At 40.5% G+C, this 17,670-nt stretch overlaps 1 protein-coding gene across 1 annotated transcript; it reads right to left on the bottom strand.

Annotated features, from left to right (window-relative positions):
* Window positions 1-431: 431 nt before the first annotated feature.
* gnl1 (guanine nucleotide binding protein-like 1) lies at window positions 432-17,549 on the bottom strand. The gene is made up of 12 exons (XM_079641382.1): window positions 17,313-17,549; window positions 16,477-16,621; window positions 15,287-15,423; window positions 15,005-15,156; window positions 13,226-13,297; window positions 12,085-12,277; window positions 9,844-9,942; window positions 6,905-7,087; window positions 6,102-6,280; window positions 4,496-4,682; window positions 3,363-3,503; window positions 432-2,850 (listed from the first exon to the last, which is right to left on the bottom strand). The coding sequence occupies exons 1-12, from the start codon at window positions 17,383-17,385 to the stop codon at window positions 2,582-2,584; spliced, it is 1,830 nt and encodes a 609-aa protein (XP_079497508.1). The 5' UTR covers window positions 17,386-17,549; the 3' UTR covers window positions 432-2,581.
* Between the last annotated feature and the right edge of the window lie 121 nt (window positions 17,550-17,670).

Below are 17,670 nucleotides of genomic sequence, written 5' to 3'. Positions count from 1 at the left end.
GAGTACTTCTACTTTGACTGACGTACAATATCTAAGTACTTCTACTTTTACTTAAGTACAAGATCTGAGTACTTCTACTTTTACTCAAGTAAAAGATCTGAGTACTTCTACTTTTACTTAAGTACAAGATCTGAGTACTTCTACTTTTACTTAAGTACAAGATCTGAGTACTTCTACTTTTACTCAAGTAAAAGATCTGAGTACTTCTACTTTTACTTAAGTAAAAGATCTGAGTACTTCTACCACTTTTGAGTTGTCATATTGAGTGTCGTTTTTTTAAAATAACTCAATAAAGTAAGAAAGGGTTTGTCATTAAAAGATATTTTGCCAACATATCTAAACATCTACATGCATTATCTGACACAATTCATGAGAAAATATCTTAAAAGATGTCTTCAAATCAGATACAAAGACACTCAGACACGATGGCGTAGAGGAATACTTCATTTATTGCAGAAAGCAGTCCAGTCATCAGGAATGAAATGAGGAATGCAGCAAACAGCCTGAAATCACCTCAAGCCTTCACACTACTCTCTCTAGACTTTCAGTTTTAATGTTTCAACAAAAAAACGAATTCACATCAACAAAAACCTTCTGCTGTCTTTCTGGATCAGCATGGTAGTGCGGAGTATCTGCTTGACATTGTACCAAAGGTAGAATGACTGCTGCAGTGTGATGCATTACACAGTAACACAGCACGGTGCTGAAGAGCCCCCTCAGTGAAAGCATGGAGAGGAACCACAGCACGATATCATACAGCACTCAGGATTGTAGCGGGGGGTTATCACATGGGGAGTAAGAGACACAGAGACGAGACAAAAACGAAACAGTTTCAAGGGAAACGAGATGAAAACATGGCGTTGATGGACATTGAGAATTGTCTGCAGCAGCTTTAAAAGATCGGACTTTGAAATTGATCACGGCTTCATAGTTATAGCTCATAAAACAGATGGAGAGTGTGATGATATTTACAATGACGGACAGGTGGAAGCTAAGATGGTCGGACTGGCTTTCTGTTTTGTTTCTGCTTTCGTAGAGAGTTAGGTGAGAAGATCCGTACAACTCTTATATCAGCACGGTCAATATGTAAGCAACAAAACAGACTTATTAACGCATGATGTCTTGTTTGTTTAATCCATACAGAGAAACACCACAACATTCCTTTTTCCAGGACTTTTTCTTGGCCATAGGCGATGTTACTTCCTGGGGTCTTAAACCACATTTCCTTTTGACTCTTTGGTTTATGTACGGCTTAAAAAAACAAGATAATTAAGACATTAGTAGGGATTTTATTTTGTCGGGGTGAATAATTAATCAAAATGTGATCAAAACCACAAAATGGACTGGAAAGATATTTGTTAAATCCCCCAAAATTCCCCCAAACAATTTTTGTTGTTCATTCAATTAACCCCTATGATCATTTGTTTTCAATTAAATGAGAATACACAGATGTAAAAATCATCCTCTCCAATATCGGGAATCATATAGAAATAGCAAAATCAGTCCAAATAAAAACAATTACATATTTTTTTCACAATCATTCAACCCAAAGTCTTTTTTCGCCTTCTACGTCTCAAACTCAAGATACAAGAGTGGCATTAATCTCCTCGTCTAACTCTCAGAAAGTACGTGAATATTTGCCAAAGTGTCGACCGGTTCCTGTGACAGACCGTTGAGCTTCTCTCCGTTGGATCCGACCCACTGTACTGCTATAGTTAAATGAACTTGCTGAAGAAGACAAAATCCCACACTTAACTCTGTAGATCTCCATCTAAGGATAATATTTGTAGTAGTTAAAACACTACAAGCTAAATTCCTGAAACAGCCTCGTCCAGCAGTACAGGATTCACCCCCCCATCCCCCCCATCCCAAAACATTTTCTTTATTTCCTGCTGACTGTGTGAAACCACACCAAATAAAATATCACTCGCAGATTCAGCATTTCCTAACCCTAGTTCAGAAAAATAAACTTCTAACAGAGCCATCACACTGGTAACTGTGTATGTAAAATGTTGGTTTTAGTCATTCCACTTTTATGGCCCCATGTCTCCCGTCCCCACACCCTTTAACCAACGTTTTGACGAACTACGGTCCATAAAGGAGATTTACAGTCGAGCTCTTAAATCTCCAGCTGCTCCAGTGAATGACATCATATCGACATTTTGTTTTATCATCCTTTTGCTGAACTTTGGCATCTCAGCTGCAAAGTCACTTATCGATGAGGAGATTGAAAACCAGTTTGATTGATTATTCCAGGCTGAGGGGAAATGAATTTGTTCATTTCGGCTTCTGAGAACTACATGCAAGAAACAAAAAGGGAAATATCAAAGCAAACCCGAGAAGCAACACGAAGGAACATGAGCGGATTTGTGGATGAAGAAGCAGAGCAGAGGCACAGCATGAACACATGAATATGCTCCGTGTATTACAGGAAGGAACTCATCAGATTAGATCATGTTATTGTACAGAGAAGGATGACATGAGGAGTGGAGCTGCAAAACTAAAAAGAAGGGGAATGCAGATTTAGGAGGAGGGAAGAATACACAACGGGGAAAAGGAACCACTTCTGTCTTTTTGCTCATCACTCGCACTCGTTTTCCCGCAGGACATTGAACATGTTGACAGTGAAGCCAGATGGCTTTTCTTCCTTGGGTTTTGGATGTGCAAACCCCTCGTCTTCATCATCCCCGTCTTCATCGTCGTCGGCGTCCCGGTCCCTCTCGTCCTCCGGCTCCGTGCTGGACTCTCCGTCTTCTTCGTCATCTCTCTCGCCCATTCCCTCCTCCTTCGTGGTGGTCCTCCCCTGCAGAGCGATGATCTCCGGCAGGTCTGGGTGGTTCTCCCAGTGCTCTGTGGACCACAAATGAACAAAATATTAATTCCACCCGCCGGCTGTTTTCACCTTCCAAACACACTTGTTGGGAAAATACTGAATATATGAGAGTAACTTGATAACAAAGGTATCCCAACTGTAGCTGTGAACATGACAGGATGTTTGATTACCTAGAAGAGCATCAGGACTGTTTGAGGCATATGATAGCTATGTGATTAACATGATGATTCAGCCTCTATGGAGAGAGACATATGACAAGCATGATCATTTCTGACGTGGAGCTAATCTGAAGTAAACATTGAATACTGCTTTCTATTCCTCCATCTTGTGACAGTGTAACTCCCTCTCTTGGATATCAGCATGTGAAGGACACTGTTCAGGAACTAGTTGATGCTCTGTATGTGATGACTACTTCCATTCTGGAGAGGATCACAGATACATGGATCCTGAGATTGGAGCTCAAGCCGGTGACGAGTGATATTTTTCCAAAGCTGAGAAGATGAGTCATGAGAGAGCTTTTTATGTTTACCCCTCAGGCAGCTGTAGCCCGGAGGTCTCAGGCAGAGACACAACCTGCCGTCGATCGCTAACCGCAGGAGGCTGTTTGCTGCTCGATAGACATCCAGACGAGCAGCTTTGGCCGTTTTATAGCCTCTCCTCTCTGCCCACGCTGGAAAATACAAAAGCAGATGGAAGGGGGAAACATGATCGGGGTTAGTGACAGTAAAAAAACATCTGGATATTCATAACATTTCAGATTGTTGTGCTTTTATTTATGTCTTAATGTGTGCATGTGTCTGCTGATTGTATATATATTTTTATATATATACATTTATGTATTCAGGATTGTGGGAAACGGTATTTCTATCTCTCTGTCTGTATCTATATATACAGTCTATGGTCTGTACACACAGACTGAAAGATTGACAATAAAGTTGACTTTGACTAATGTAAGCGCTACGGCATTGGCATCAAATAAGCCAAACCTTTCTAAGTGGTACGTACAGAACATATAGATGTTCTACGTTCTGCTGTCCTGAAATCAAGAGGGAGCTCGTTCCACCAGTTTGTATCCTAAATAGCAAACAGAGGGTGTTTCTCAATCTCGAGTAAAGCTGCTCCAGAGCCACTATTTCAAGCGTACTACGTCATTGAGTCCCGCCGAAGGACTGTTCCAATGTCCAGTACACTTGGAATTCTACCGAGCCCGGCGTACTTCGTAGCGAGAGATTTCGAGGCTGCACATGTGTAGACTCCGCGGTCTTAAAATCCCCACAATGCTTTGCGCACGGACCAATTTCCCCAAAACTGTGGCGGAAAATGTAAGACGGGGCCTCTCATATGACGCACCGTGCACACTTGCTCGCCTGTTCCACTCTTTGTTTTCCGAATTCCAGGAAGGATTCTTGCCTCGCTTCTGAAGCAAGTGACTCGGAAGACATGTGCTACCAAGCAAGCGTACTCGACATTGAGAAACTCCCTGAGTGTTTTTGCTAAGAGGTACCTGGCTCCCACCGACAGTGACTCGCCCTAATTAAAGGAAAAGTCTTTTTAGGTGTAAATGGTAATGGTAATATTTGTAATGGATTGAGGCAGTGGTGAAGGAGGTGTGTAACTGTGCACATATGAATCCCAAACGTCAACAAATACGACACGACTTACCCTCACACACATCCCAGGCGGTCCAGTTCATGCCCTCTGACCCCTGGATTCCAAGGTGGGGTTTGCTGTCCACCAGACTGGGATGTTTGAGCTTCAGCACAGAGTAGGTGGGAGTCCTTTCACACAGGTAACCCACTGAGCTGTAGGGCTCCTGCAGCTGAGACACTGGGTAGATACCCGCCAGAATCTACAGAAAATAAACAAAAAGAGGGAGAAAGATCAATAAGACAAATATCAAAGTGCTCCAAAACTCTTGAAACTGCCATAAAGATAGTTTCAAAAAGAAGTGAGCGTTTGAAAGATAACGATAACGATAGAGATAAAGATTTTCCCAGGGGTGCTCTTTAACAGGATTACGTTTTTTTTAAGCCCAAAACTTTAAAATAAAGTCCCACTGTGCATTATACATTTATATTCAATTTAATATTGAATAATCAATTTCTTGCACAATAATATCCTGCATTATATTTGTTACTGGAAATGTGTATTTCCATATGTATACATTTTTACTTTTTAACGCTATTTCATTTCTATTTCTGAAATATTTTGGACTGTTTAGTTCTTGTGTCTTAATTTCTCTTATGTACATTGCCTTGTTTTTTATGTTGCTGCAACGCAAACACTTCCAAAATTGGGATCAAGAAAGTACCTACTACCTACCTACCTATCTATCTATCTATCTATCCATCCATCCATCCATCCATCCATCCATCCATCCACCCATCCATCTACCTCGCTATCTATCTATCTATCTCTCTATCTACCTACCTATCCATCCACCCACCCATCTATCTATCTATTTATTTAACTATCTACCTACCTATCTATCCATCCATCCACCCATCCGACCCATCCGACCCATCCATCTATCTATCCATCCATCTACCCATCTATCTATCTATCTATCTATCTATCCATCCATCTACCCATCTATCTATCTATCTATCTATCTATCTATCTATCTACCCATCCATCTACCCATCTATCTATCTATCTATCTATCTATCTATCTACCTATCCATCCATCTACCCATCTATCTATCTATCTATCTATCTATCTATCTATCTATCTATCTATCTATCTATCTATCCATCCATCCATCTACCCATCTATCTATCTATCTATCTATCTATCTCTCTATCTACCTACCTATCCATCCATCCACCCATCTATCTATCTACCTATCCATCCATCCATCCATCCATCCATCCATCCATCCACCCACCCATCTATCTATCTATTTATTTAACTATCTACCTACCTATCCATCCATCCATCCACCCATCCGACCCATCCATCTATCTATCCATCCATCTATCTATCTATCCATCCATCTACCCATCTATCTATCTATCTATCTATCTATCTATCTATCTATCTATCTATCTATCTATCTATCTATCTATCCATCCATCTACCCATCTATCTATCTATCTATCTATCTATCTATCTATCTATCTATCTATCTATCTATCTATCTATCTATCTATCCATCCATCTACCCATCTATCTATCCATCTATCCATCTACCTACCTACCTATCTACCCATCCATCTACCTACCTATCTACCATTTGGTTTCAAATACACAAAAGTGAGGTTGTACCTGCAACTGTTTATCCACAATGGAGGGGAAAACCAGTCCGGGACAGTCGCAGAGCTTCACTGTGGGGGTGAGGTAGTACGTCTGGAAGTATTTGGTGTGGCCTGGGGTCCGGGACACGCTCACCACCTTCCTTGCCACCAGGCTGTTAATAACCGACGACTTGCCAACATTCGGAAAGCCTGCGAGGAGGGGGAGGGGGGGGGAATAAATGGGTTTAAGATTTAGTATCTAGAAAGGACTTCCTGACTTTAGTTTGCTGATGCTAGCCTTGAGTTGTGCGGTGGATTGAAGAGAACTGTGTCGTGGCTTCCTTCCTTGCTTTTCTTTCAAGCCACTCGACGCCTTAAACACACATTTTTCCCTTGTTTTCTTTCCTGTACATTACTTACAGCTGAAGAGTGGCTTGGCCTCCGTGAATAGTTTTGTTACAGAAGCATGTGAATAAGGCAATGCACATGAACAAAAGACCTACCCACAAAGAATAATAATAATAATAATGAAGATAGAGAATAAAACAAAAAACGAAGAAGAATACAAAAACAGAAATTAGGGGGGGGGGTTGTCATAGGTTGAATGCAGTGTTGAACAGGTGGGTTTTGAGTGATTTTTTGAATGTGTCGAGGGAGGAAGAGTTTCTGATGGGTTGGGGTAATAATAACAAATAAAGTGGTAAAGATAAAATACACACACTAGGAGTTTCTCCAATAGGATGTCACGTTGCATGGCCCCATCTTTTGGCACCAATAAACTCGGACTGGATCGTCTGCATAGTTATACTTTTCAGTGACACCTCAGATGCGTACCTATGCAGCCTATTGTGAGAACGCCATCTTTGTACAGCTCCTGTGACGGGCTGTTCATCTCCATGGCGATGTCAGTTTGATGCTCCACCAGCACCGTCTCTAATTCGTCATCGAGCAGCTCTCCGTCCATCTGCTCGGCGCCGGCATCTCGCCTGATCTTCTGCTCCCAGCTGGAGAGGTCAACTTTGAAAACAAGGAGGTCAAAGGTCAACACAAATGTAAAAATGCAATGAAGACTAAGGGACAGTTTCATCCCACAGACTGTTCTTCCACAAGTTCAGGTGTTTAACACTCATAACATTCATCAGTTTGCAACTCATACCAATATTCCAATTACTTGTATATAGAATATTCTGCACTATTTCTATTCTATTTGATTTTATTTACTTGCACTATTATCTGTGTTATTGTGTTGCACTGTTGGAGGAGCCTGTGACCTAAGATTGTCATAACTACACTGTAGCTATGACACATGACAATAAAAGCCTTGAACTCTTGAAACCAGAGGACAAATGACATTTTGACTTGAAGATTTACATAAATAGTTATCACCGCAATAAACTGTACTTAATTGTGTCTTAATGTACATTATTTAAATGTCATATTCTGTTCTTGTACGTATCATATTCTATTTACATGTATATAGACTTCTTGCACTATTTTGTTATGTTTGTATTTTATTATATATGCTGCATTGTTGGAGGAGCTCAGGTCAGAAGAATGTCATTGCCATTTCTACACTGTAGCTTTTGTGCTTATGACAAGAAAACCTTTGAATTGAATTGAATAGAAGTTTTTTTTTTTTTTTTTTACTTTGGTTCATGTTCATGTCCCCAGCTTAAAAAAACAAATAATCAGCACTAAAGAAAAGCATTGTATTTCTGTGGACAGGGGCGGCATCAACACATATTTCAGCCAGCTTAAAAGAACAATACTGGTGCATGTGTTCTAGGGTGGTCCTTAAAATTGAAAGTCGGAAAGTCAAAGCTCCAACCCCCAGAAGACTTTTATTGACTAAGAGAATGAATTCTGGGGGTTGGAGCTTATGGCGCATTTCCACTGCAGTACGTAGCACGGTTTAAGCGTGCCGTGCCAAACCCGGCCCGTTTTTGGTTGCGTTTCCACTAGGGGTAGTTCCGGTTAACGGGTATTTTTTCACAGTTTTTCCAACTCTCCAAAATCGAGGTTCTTTCCGGGCCAACAACCGGGCTGAGTATGCTAAACTAGAGAGAGAATCGCTGGCAAGGGGGCTACAACTATGACAAAATGAACATATTTGACCGTGATTTAATTGTAATGCACGTTTCAAAATGATGCCGAAGTAACAACATACTGATACCGGTTAGTAAAAACCATGAATTAATGCTTTGACAAGTCTGCAGACAGGCGGCAGACGAGAAACCTTTTAAAATGCGTGTTTTCTGAATGGAGATCGGCTAAGCTAACGCAGTATATGCTCCGACCGTCCACACTCACAACAACGATCTACAGTCATAAATAAACCAGTGACTGTATTCTCCATGACACAGACAGTCTGTGGTTTGGACTTGTTTGACTTTGGTCTAGTTTCTGAACAGATATGAGGAGCTGTGAGCTCTGAGGGCTAACAGCTAACGGCTGATGTTGGTTTTGTGGTTCGCATTGAAGATGACGTCACGGCTCCGCCTACACTGCGTTACTATAGTTACTGCCCCAGTTCCTAAACTGTCATGGAAACGCAGCATAAAGTGAGCCTGGCCTACCAAGGCCTAACCATGCCGTACTAAGCCGTGCGAGGCCCTGCAGTGGAAATGCGCCATTAAACTTTCCGACTTTCAATTGTAAGGACCACCCTACGTGAGGCTAAACTTCAAGGTTGATGAGGGAGGGGTAAATGTTGTTGGAATTTGAATAAAATTCACCAGGAGAGTTTTCTTGACTAGTATAACGAATTCCGGTTTCGGTTGGAGCTTAAAATAAATGAATTCATAAAATGTACCTCTCACGAAGGACCACCCTAATGTGTTATATTTAGAATATATTCACCTTGAAGGCAGACCTTCTCTGACAGGAACTGAAGCCGTTATCTGTGCTCTCTTTAAAGCCAGACTCAGAGCTTTTGAAGAGGGCATAGATAACCGCTTCCGTTCCTCGTCGTAAAGGGCGCTCTGACTGCAAGATAAAGTGCTGAAAATGTTCTAAATATAGCGTTCGCTTAAACTGGTATTGATTTTTTTTTTATGTAGCTAAAATATATTATGCTGCTGCCCCTGTTCCAGTGCCCATACACCTCTTTGCTGCCATGTTCTGTAATGTAGGTAATACTATGGAACCTCTGAAACCGTTTATTTGTCCCAGAGCGGGGAAATGTATAATGTCACATGAAAGGGGACAGTGCAAAGTCATCATTAAAAACTCACCATGGCCTTTGACCCCTAACCCATCACAGTCCCTCTGCTTCCACTCCTACTGCTATTTATTACATTTTGTACTTTATTATTTGCCCCTTTTGTTTGTTTGTTTGTTTGTTAACCATGTAAAGCGGCCTTGGGTCCCTTGAAAGGCGCTATACAAATTTCATCAATTATTATTATTATTATTATTAAATAAGACAAACTGAAAGAGATTAGCATGTTAAATGCAGAGGCAAGCACACGTTAATTAAATAAAAATCTAATAATTAGACATGGGTGAAGATAGGTAGCAGCTTAGTCAGTGAGCATATGAAAAAGTCATAAAGTAAGTAAGTAATTTATAGCAGTAGTAAATATTTAGAAGTATATTTTGCACGCTGTAAAATAGCTGCCCACGGCTCATAGTACTAGGAGGGGTTAATGTACTGTATGTGTGTGTGGAGGGCTACCAAACACACAACGATGAATAATGAATAAGTACCTCATACATATACTTCAAAACAAACAAGTAAGGAACTATCCCTTTAATGCAGGACAGACACCCACCTTTCCCCGCTGTGATCTCCTGGCAGGCCTTCAGGATATCTAAAGGTCCTCCAGCGTGACTCCAGTCAGCCTTCTTCCTCATCCGCTTCTTCTGGAGCACTACAGATCAGCAGACAGACAGACAGGCAGACAGACTGTTATTTTAATCGCAACCAGAGCCAGTCGGGTTATTCTGGTGGTATTACACTCAAATTAAAGTCCCTGAGTGGCAGGTTTATTTAAATTACAAAGCTCGCTGATGCTATCTTTTCATGTGTGTCACTCAGTCCTCTTTCTATCCCGCCATGCTCTCCCCCTCCTCCCTCCTCCATAGCTTCTCTTGGACTTCAAATCTCACTGTACATTTATATATTCAGTTTCATATTTAATATTCCATCCCTCACATACTTATGTATACATAGCCGTGGGAACATGTTTCAAATGGGGGGTGCTGTGGGGATGACCAATTTGCAGCCCTAGGCAAGATTTGAGCTGGCAATGAAAAACCTCTACAGAAGACCACTACACTACAAACAGAGAAACTTATTGACATGGTGGACAGCTTATATAAAAAGGCTTCAAATGCATTCAGTATTGTATGAACGTGTTTTAATTGGGGGGTGGACATAAACTCCTCTCTGGGGTCTGGGGGTATGCCCCCCCGGAAAGATATGTTGTAACATTTTAAAATAAAATGCTTCAATCTGGTGCGCTTTGAGCAGAATTACTAGAGACTGATCTAAGGGGGTACAACTCTAAAACACCCATATGAAAAAGATCGGTTTGCATTTTATTAATGAAATAAGTATGTGAACATAACCAACAATCTACCATAGCCAATAACAAATGAATGTAACTTATTTTATTTGTGTTGTTCATTCATTTCTTATTTTACCTTAACATTTATTTATTTATGCATATTCTTTAAACTCTCCAGTTTAAAACGATATTTTTGGTTTACTGTCCTATAGCATACATTGGAATGATCTCAAACCTGTTGTTATTTATCCTAATAATTATAAAGGAGTGCCTTGGAAATATTTGTTTACATAAATTGTGATCAAACAGTTTGAGACCCACTGAGATAACTTAGACTAAAGTGAACTATCTGAAACCTCAGAGTCCTTTACCTCACTGAGAGGCTCAGTCTGACAGGAGAGGACTCTCCCTCCACATTATTTCTCTCTCTCTCTTCTCTCTCTCTCTTCTCTCTCTCTCAGCTGCGGGCGCCTGATAAGCCAACAACCCCCATTTTCATCACTTACAGCGCCCATCGTACAGGGCAAATGGAAAATGTAACCGGCGTGAAAAGGGTGTTATTTTTACTTAATTATGAATGTTGTTCCATCAAGACTGAAAATTCATTTTTTTGTATTATATTTCCAATTAATATATATATACTGCTGCAAGACAAACATTTCCCAAATTGGGAGTACTATCTTATCTCGTTGCACTTTTGCTTGTACATGTGATGTTTTGGTGTTGTTTTGTTTATTTCCGTTAACTGTCAAGTGGGAACTAAGTATTTTTTGTAGTACGTTTTTGTGTTTCTCTTATTTTCCTACGATACTGTTTTGTTTGGCTGTGAATAAAAAAATCTGAAGGACAGAACATCTATTTCTATTTATTTTGTTTTTTTAGAAAGGGGCAGCTAATATAAGATTATTTTTCTTCTACCTGCTCCTTTTCGGTCAATGGTGTGTTTATAGAGACATGTTTTGTAAACAATAGTTATACATTAAGTTGTGCATACCAGCCTTAACATGGACAAAGTTGGGCAAACCTAGTATTGCACAGTGGTTTAGGGAACCTTCTCTATGTCTGCCTTTAGAAAAAATCACTTACATTCTCAAAGACAAACCAGAACTGTTCCAGAAGGTCTGGGGACGTTTTATACAGTATACCAAGAACAACGACCTATCTCAACTTCTGAACGAACCTGGGGCAGGATAATATGATATAATATGTTAATTAAATTACTGTGATAGCCTCTGCAGAAATACGGTCCTATGGGAAACTGGACGGTTGCCGATGTATAAAAGTGCCCTTGTTGTATGTATGTATGTACCAATTTAATTGAGTGTTGTTATTTGTCTTTAATGTAAAGTAATGTAGTTGTCCTGTGTATATGTATGTATTGCTTTGGGCTCCATGTCTTCGTCCTAAGTATGGGATTCTTTTGTATGCTGAAAATCAATAAACATATTGATAAAAAAAAAAAAAAGAAGTTTTTTCTTATCTCCTCCCTCTCTCTCTTCTCACCTGTGCTGTAGGCCTCTCCTGGGTGGGAGGTGAAGCAGACGATCTGCAGGTGGGGGAACTGGGAGGTCATGTAGTGTTTCCAGGCGATCACCAGTGGGGGAGGACACAGGTCGGCTTTGTTCAGCACCAGGATCACCTGCTTCCCCAGCTCTCCTGTGATGTAGTTGTACAGGGACGGAGGGAACTGCAGCACCTGGATGGTTGAAGAACGGATACCCATCGATTAGAAAAGTAATTATGGGCTAGTCAACGAGTGAAGGACTAGATCTCATCCTTATTAAAAAGGGAGTCGACGAGTTGTGCTGTTTTTAACTTTACATTAATACTGGATGATGGCTGCCGTGTCTTTTGCCCCTCTCCAGCTCTGCCTTTTTATCACTATATTTCAGTGTTTGTTTACTTTTAACTTTGTCCGCTAAATGCGAGATTTTGTATTTTTGTATTTTAGTATTCATTGCCTTTGAACCTAACTATATGTGATTTGAAAGTATACGTTTGTCGGCAGCAGATGTCTGAAAATCAAGAATTTAATTTAAAAATAAAAGTACCTTAAATGCAACTTCTTCCCCCCATTTCTTTTACAAAACGATTGTAAAATTGTAATATTAAGATTTCACAAATACGGAAATAAATTGGTCAACGAGAAAAATTGGAAGACATTGATTAACTGAAATGCTGATCTCAGGGTCAAATTGATCCGAATACTGAACAGGACTATTGAATTAGTCCCAATCAATCAATCAATCAATCAATCAATCAATCAATCAATAGGGCCAAGAAACCTGGGTTGAATTAATGACAATAGACAGCTAATATTATTGTAGCTAGTGTTTGTGAATTAGAAGTATCAGATGGGATAGTAACATCATTTTCATTGCGTCCTAATCTTTATCTATGTTCATTTATAACTCTTATTAAGTGTTTTCATCTCGTCAATATACATTTGTTGGTGTTTGACACTTTCCTGAATACAGCAATATACATGTATACAAATAAAAACATGTTGTGATTTGAAAGAATAATTAGAATGATGTGGTAAAACATAATGAACACCACGTCAGATCTTCAGATGGATGTTGACTGTGTCTCCATCTAGTGGTCAGATTCTTTCCTACAGGCTGTTGTTTGAGAGATCACCTACCGGGTGCCTGATGTCCACGATTAGCAGGATGACGTCTGACATCTCCAACACTCGCCACAACTGCCTCCATGTCTGAAAGATGGAGAATAGAAGTGGGATGTAACAGGAGGTTTGATATTATTATCAAATGTATGTTCCTATTTAGCATGATGGCTTATTAGGAAGGAGGTATACTAGGATTTTCTTATAAATACTTTGCTGTAATGTACTGTTCCCTTTTAGAAGTATGAGTGAAACATAATTTCCTTCCTCAGCTCCACTTAAAAATCCATCACCTCTAGATTACTGAGAGTCACTTATTACACCACCAGCTGCACAAGCTTCTGCCTCCTGAGCTCAGCCCACGCTGTGAAATTAAAATGATCGGCAGGGTTTTTAACTCACAGCCTGAGCAACACTGAGATATATCACACCAGTCAAGGTACATTGGGTCTCCTCTGGGAATACAAGGGAATTAACAGGCATGTAACACACTTCCTACACATCCCCACATGATCCCACTTTAGAACAATGACATATTAAATGTATGGTACGTCCTGCAGTTAAAAGCTGGAGAACAGCTTCAACAATTATGTCTATTATGATGAAATTGGCAAAGCAAGGGTGCTGGGTAATGAGAAGTTCAAATTAAACACATTCATTTAAGTTTGAATGGCTTTTAACGGGATTCAGACATAACTTAGATCTCACAGAAATCGTGCTGACAGTCAGAGCTTTCAAAACCTAGATCGAGATAGAAAATCAGGAAGCTCTGACCTTTATTGTTGTGATTTAATACAAAGAATGGAGTGAATTTCGACCGTTTGGATGATATTTTAGGAAGATCATGAGAACTGGGGCCTTACATTTCTTTTATTCTAGTGTCTGTTAATTACTCTAATATGATATTGTTTAAGTTGTAATTTTGAGGCTTGCACGCACAATACTAATTATTTTTATTTTGCTTTAAACCCCAAATACCACTGGAGACGCTGTAGTACAGTGTTTTTCAAAGTGGGGGCCCCGACCCCCCGGGGGGCCGCCAGGGGGGTCACGCAAAGCTTGAGGGAAACAGGATTTATTTTTAAAGATTAATACATTTTTTTAGATGTTATTAATAACTGCATATCTATCAATCTATGTGTCCTTTGATGCCAATCTTTTCATATTTTTTGTTTTTGAATCACACGACCGCCCTTCAAGCCAATCAGAATCGAGCTGCCGCTACTGAGAGTGAAACTGAGTATCTGCTCTGCTTTTGGAGCAAGTGAGAGCTAGTGAATATTTCGCTCTGCAGCTGGATGAGAGCACGGATGTAACAAATGTCGCAGTATTGCTTGCATACATCAGATTTATTTGAGAAGACAACTTTGGTGAGGAAATATTATTTTGCAAAGCACTGGAAGGTAGGACCACATGAAGAGACATTTTCCAGGTTTTAGATGAGTGCATCATCTAGTGGCAACGCACTGCATGTTCCATCGGGAGGCACTTGTACACATCATTTTAAAAAAAAAATTACAACAGGGGGTCCCCGCCATAGGTTAATGCTATATAGGGGTCCTTAGCATGGCAAAGTTTGGGAACCCCTGTATGCCAGGCCTGTAAGTGGCGCTGTACTTCCGAACGAGACCGCTCAAAACAAACTGTAGATACACTAATAAAGAACAGAAAATGAGTTTCTGGCACTTTGATGGACACAGAGGCCTTCAACAGTGCGTCAGTAAGGTAAGATGAGATGAGATAAGAAGTACTTTATTGATCCCAATTTGGTAAATGTTTGTGTTGTGTGTGACTTACCTCCAGGTTGTGCTCAAAGTGGCTGAGAGAGCCCTCGGGGTTTCTGGAGTGCAGGTCATCCAGGTGTTCTCGGTACGACTTCTCCTCTCTCTTCAGCAGGTTCTCTCGTGTCATCTCATAACTCCAGGGCGGTCGTCGTGGGAAACCAAGACCTGGTAGTGAATAATTGAATTTCAGCGTGTCAAGCAGCAGTGACCCACTCTGTTAACCTACTCTGCTTATCCGTCTGAGTTATTTTGAGACTGTCATGAGAAAAGCATAAAAAAACAAAACAAGTCAGACCTTTCTCTGGAGGGAAGACGTCGTCGATGCTGATCTCATCCTCTTTCCCTGAGAGTAGCTTCAGCACCTTCTCCCTGGCCACCTTTTTCCTCTTTTCCACTTCTTCTTTACTCTCTTTCTCAAAGTGAAGTCGGAACCTGGAGAGAGGATGAGGGCGTCAAAAGGTTTGCCTAACATTGGGCTGATATATCCAGGGGTGCACATAAAAAATCTGAAATGCGTACCGTCACTTGTGTCACAAAGCGCATTTGCATACCGACGTACTTGTGAAGCTTTTCCAGAAGGCGGTTAGATCACCGGACGACAGAGTCGGTCTCCGTGTGCACAGACGGGGCTGCTGTTAGCGTCGGTCTGTACAACGGAATTGAGCCAAAACTACGCCAACCGGCTGCGGAGGGAGACCCCCCCCCCTTCACTGGAGAACTGCGCTAAAACAGCTGATCACAACGTTCACGCTCTGTGGTCACGGAGTACACCAGCACTAGCACCCTCTACCCCCGTTGACGTTCGCGATACTTTGAGTGGAGCCAGAAGTTGGAGTACCAACCTCTGAGTACCTCACTGAGAAAGTTATGTGCACCCCTGGATATATCTACATTTGAAATCACACGAACTTGAGAAAAAGATGTCTCAGTTAGTTGAAGAAACTTATATTCCTCGAGCCATCAGACTGCACAAGTGGCAGCTTAATCAGAACAGGTCTCTTAGCTATTTGACTTATTCGTTACCCTGTGTCAGCGTCAATTTGAGCAAATGTGTTTTATCATATTATATAGTATGTTGTGATCTTGTTGTGTATGTTTATCTAATGTTTTTACTGTAGACTTAACACTGTCACAGTCCTAATTTCTGGACATACATTAAAAGACCTCTCAATTGTACATGAACACAGGATACAAATATAAGAGCAATCAGGAAAGCCATTTACAATCAAATAAAGTACCTAAAATATGTTTAATATACCTCATGCAATCTTTAATATATGGCTCCAAGTAATTATGCGATCACTTAGTTACCAATTAAAACATCCTACTGCTGTTCGCACCGATGCATTTTAGGTACTAGCAGCTATGAACAAAAACAAGACGCCTATGTGTATTAATCCCAGCAGAATCTTAAACCTAAAGAATACCATTCTTCTATGAAAGTTAAAAGGGATTGTTAGTATGGATACTGTCGCTACAACTCACCTGTTGGGGTCATATCTGCCTTCCCTGGCGAAGGGCTGCTGATTTATTTTCCTCACATCAGTGGTTTCGCTGTCCGAGGTGTCTGACTGTCGCTCTCCTCGCTCCAGACTGGCATTGCGGCTGCTCGGCCCTGAACCTGTGTCACCTGGAAGTCAAAGATCAGGGACCACAGTTAAACACAGACATACATCCAATACCAACTATATCTAATGTTGACACTCATGCTAGCTGTCATGGATGCCCTGTGACAATTAATTCACACTTTTCTTCCTTGATTCAAAAGTCAAAACTGCTTTTATAAAATCCAAAACCAGACATTTTCAAAGTGTGTGTATGCTATAATATTATTTCATGTTTCAAAAAAAGGTCAGAAATTCCACAGCTTTGACAGTCACAAATGATGTCCTTTTCTTGAATATATAAAGCACATGGGAATATATGAGCCAACATGCGGTTACTGTAAAGGGCTGTTTTGAAATTGCTCTCAGTCTAAATGACAGTACACTACCACATGACCTTTACCAACGTAGTCATATTTTGGGTTAATGAGGTCATAGCATGTAATGATTGACACATTTTGACACCTCTTTTACAATACTACTTACACTGGTCAAGGTAAGTTACTAATGTCACATTGCTTGTTATTGCGGCTAGCATTAGCCTACAGAAGACATATTTGTTATCTAGGCTAAATGATAGTTTAAGGCTCTAATTGAAAATACTCAACCCAACAAAGGCACACAGACACACATTTTGCTGCTTAATCACAATTATCAATGGAGTCAGAACCGTTAGGTAGCAGCTAACGCTAGCATTGCTATGCTAACGGCACATACCTCTCTTTCTCTCCCTTTTGCCTTGTAGCTGTTTCTTCTTCTGTTTGGTGCTAAATGGCTTTTTCCGGGGCATATTTATAAAGTAAGCTGGTAAATAAATATAGCTATGTACTGCGAATTGCTATCTACAGCGTGTCACACAGCTTTCTTCTTGACGTTATTTACATGGATGAAGTTTCTCGACTCCTACACTTTTCAGTGACGCCATATCCACTGCAGACCGCAGAGCATTTTGGACGAGACCACATTTCAGCGTTTCAAAACTGCCCGAGTTTTGATCATTTGGTATTTTTTTAGATTGTACTATTTAGATTTAACTTAACGCCGAGTATATAGCTTCATTCCGTGTACCATTACA

The sequence above is a fragment of the Notothenia rossii genome (assembly GCF_949606895.1).
Source record: "Notothenia rossii genome assembly, chromosome: 7".
Taxonomy (NCBI): Eukaryota; Metazoa; Chordata; class Actinopteri; order Perciformes; family Nototheniidae; genus Notothenia; species Notothenia rossii.
This window is presented reverse-complemented; position numbering and strand designations above follow the sequence as displayed.

Excerpts from the sequence above, each read along its gene's own strand:
- gnl1 (XM_079641382.1), bottom strand. The coding sequence starts at position 17,385 with ATGCCCCGGAAAAAGCCATTTAGCACCAAACAGAAGAAGAAACAGCTA. Across the intron at positions 13,298-15,004 it reads ACTTTGAGCACAACCTGGAG|ACATGGAGGCAGTTGTGGCG; the intron begins GTAAGTCACACA and ends TCCATCTTTCAG. Across the intron at positions 7,088-9,843 it reads GGAGATCACAGCGGGGAAAG|TTGACCTCTCCAGCTGGGAG; the intron begins GTGGGTGTCTGT and ends TTGTTTTCAAAG.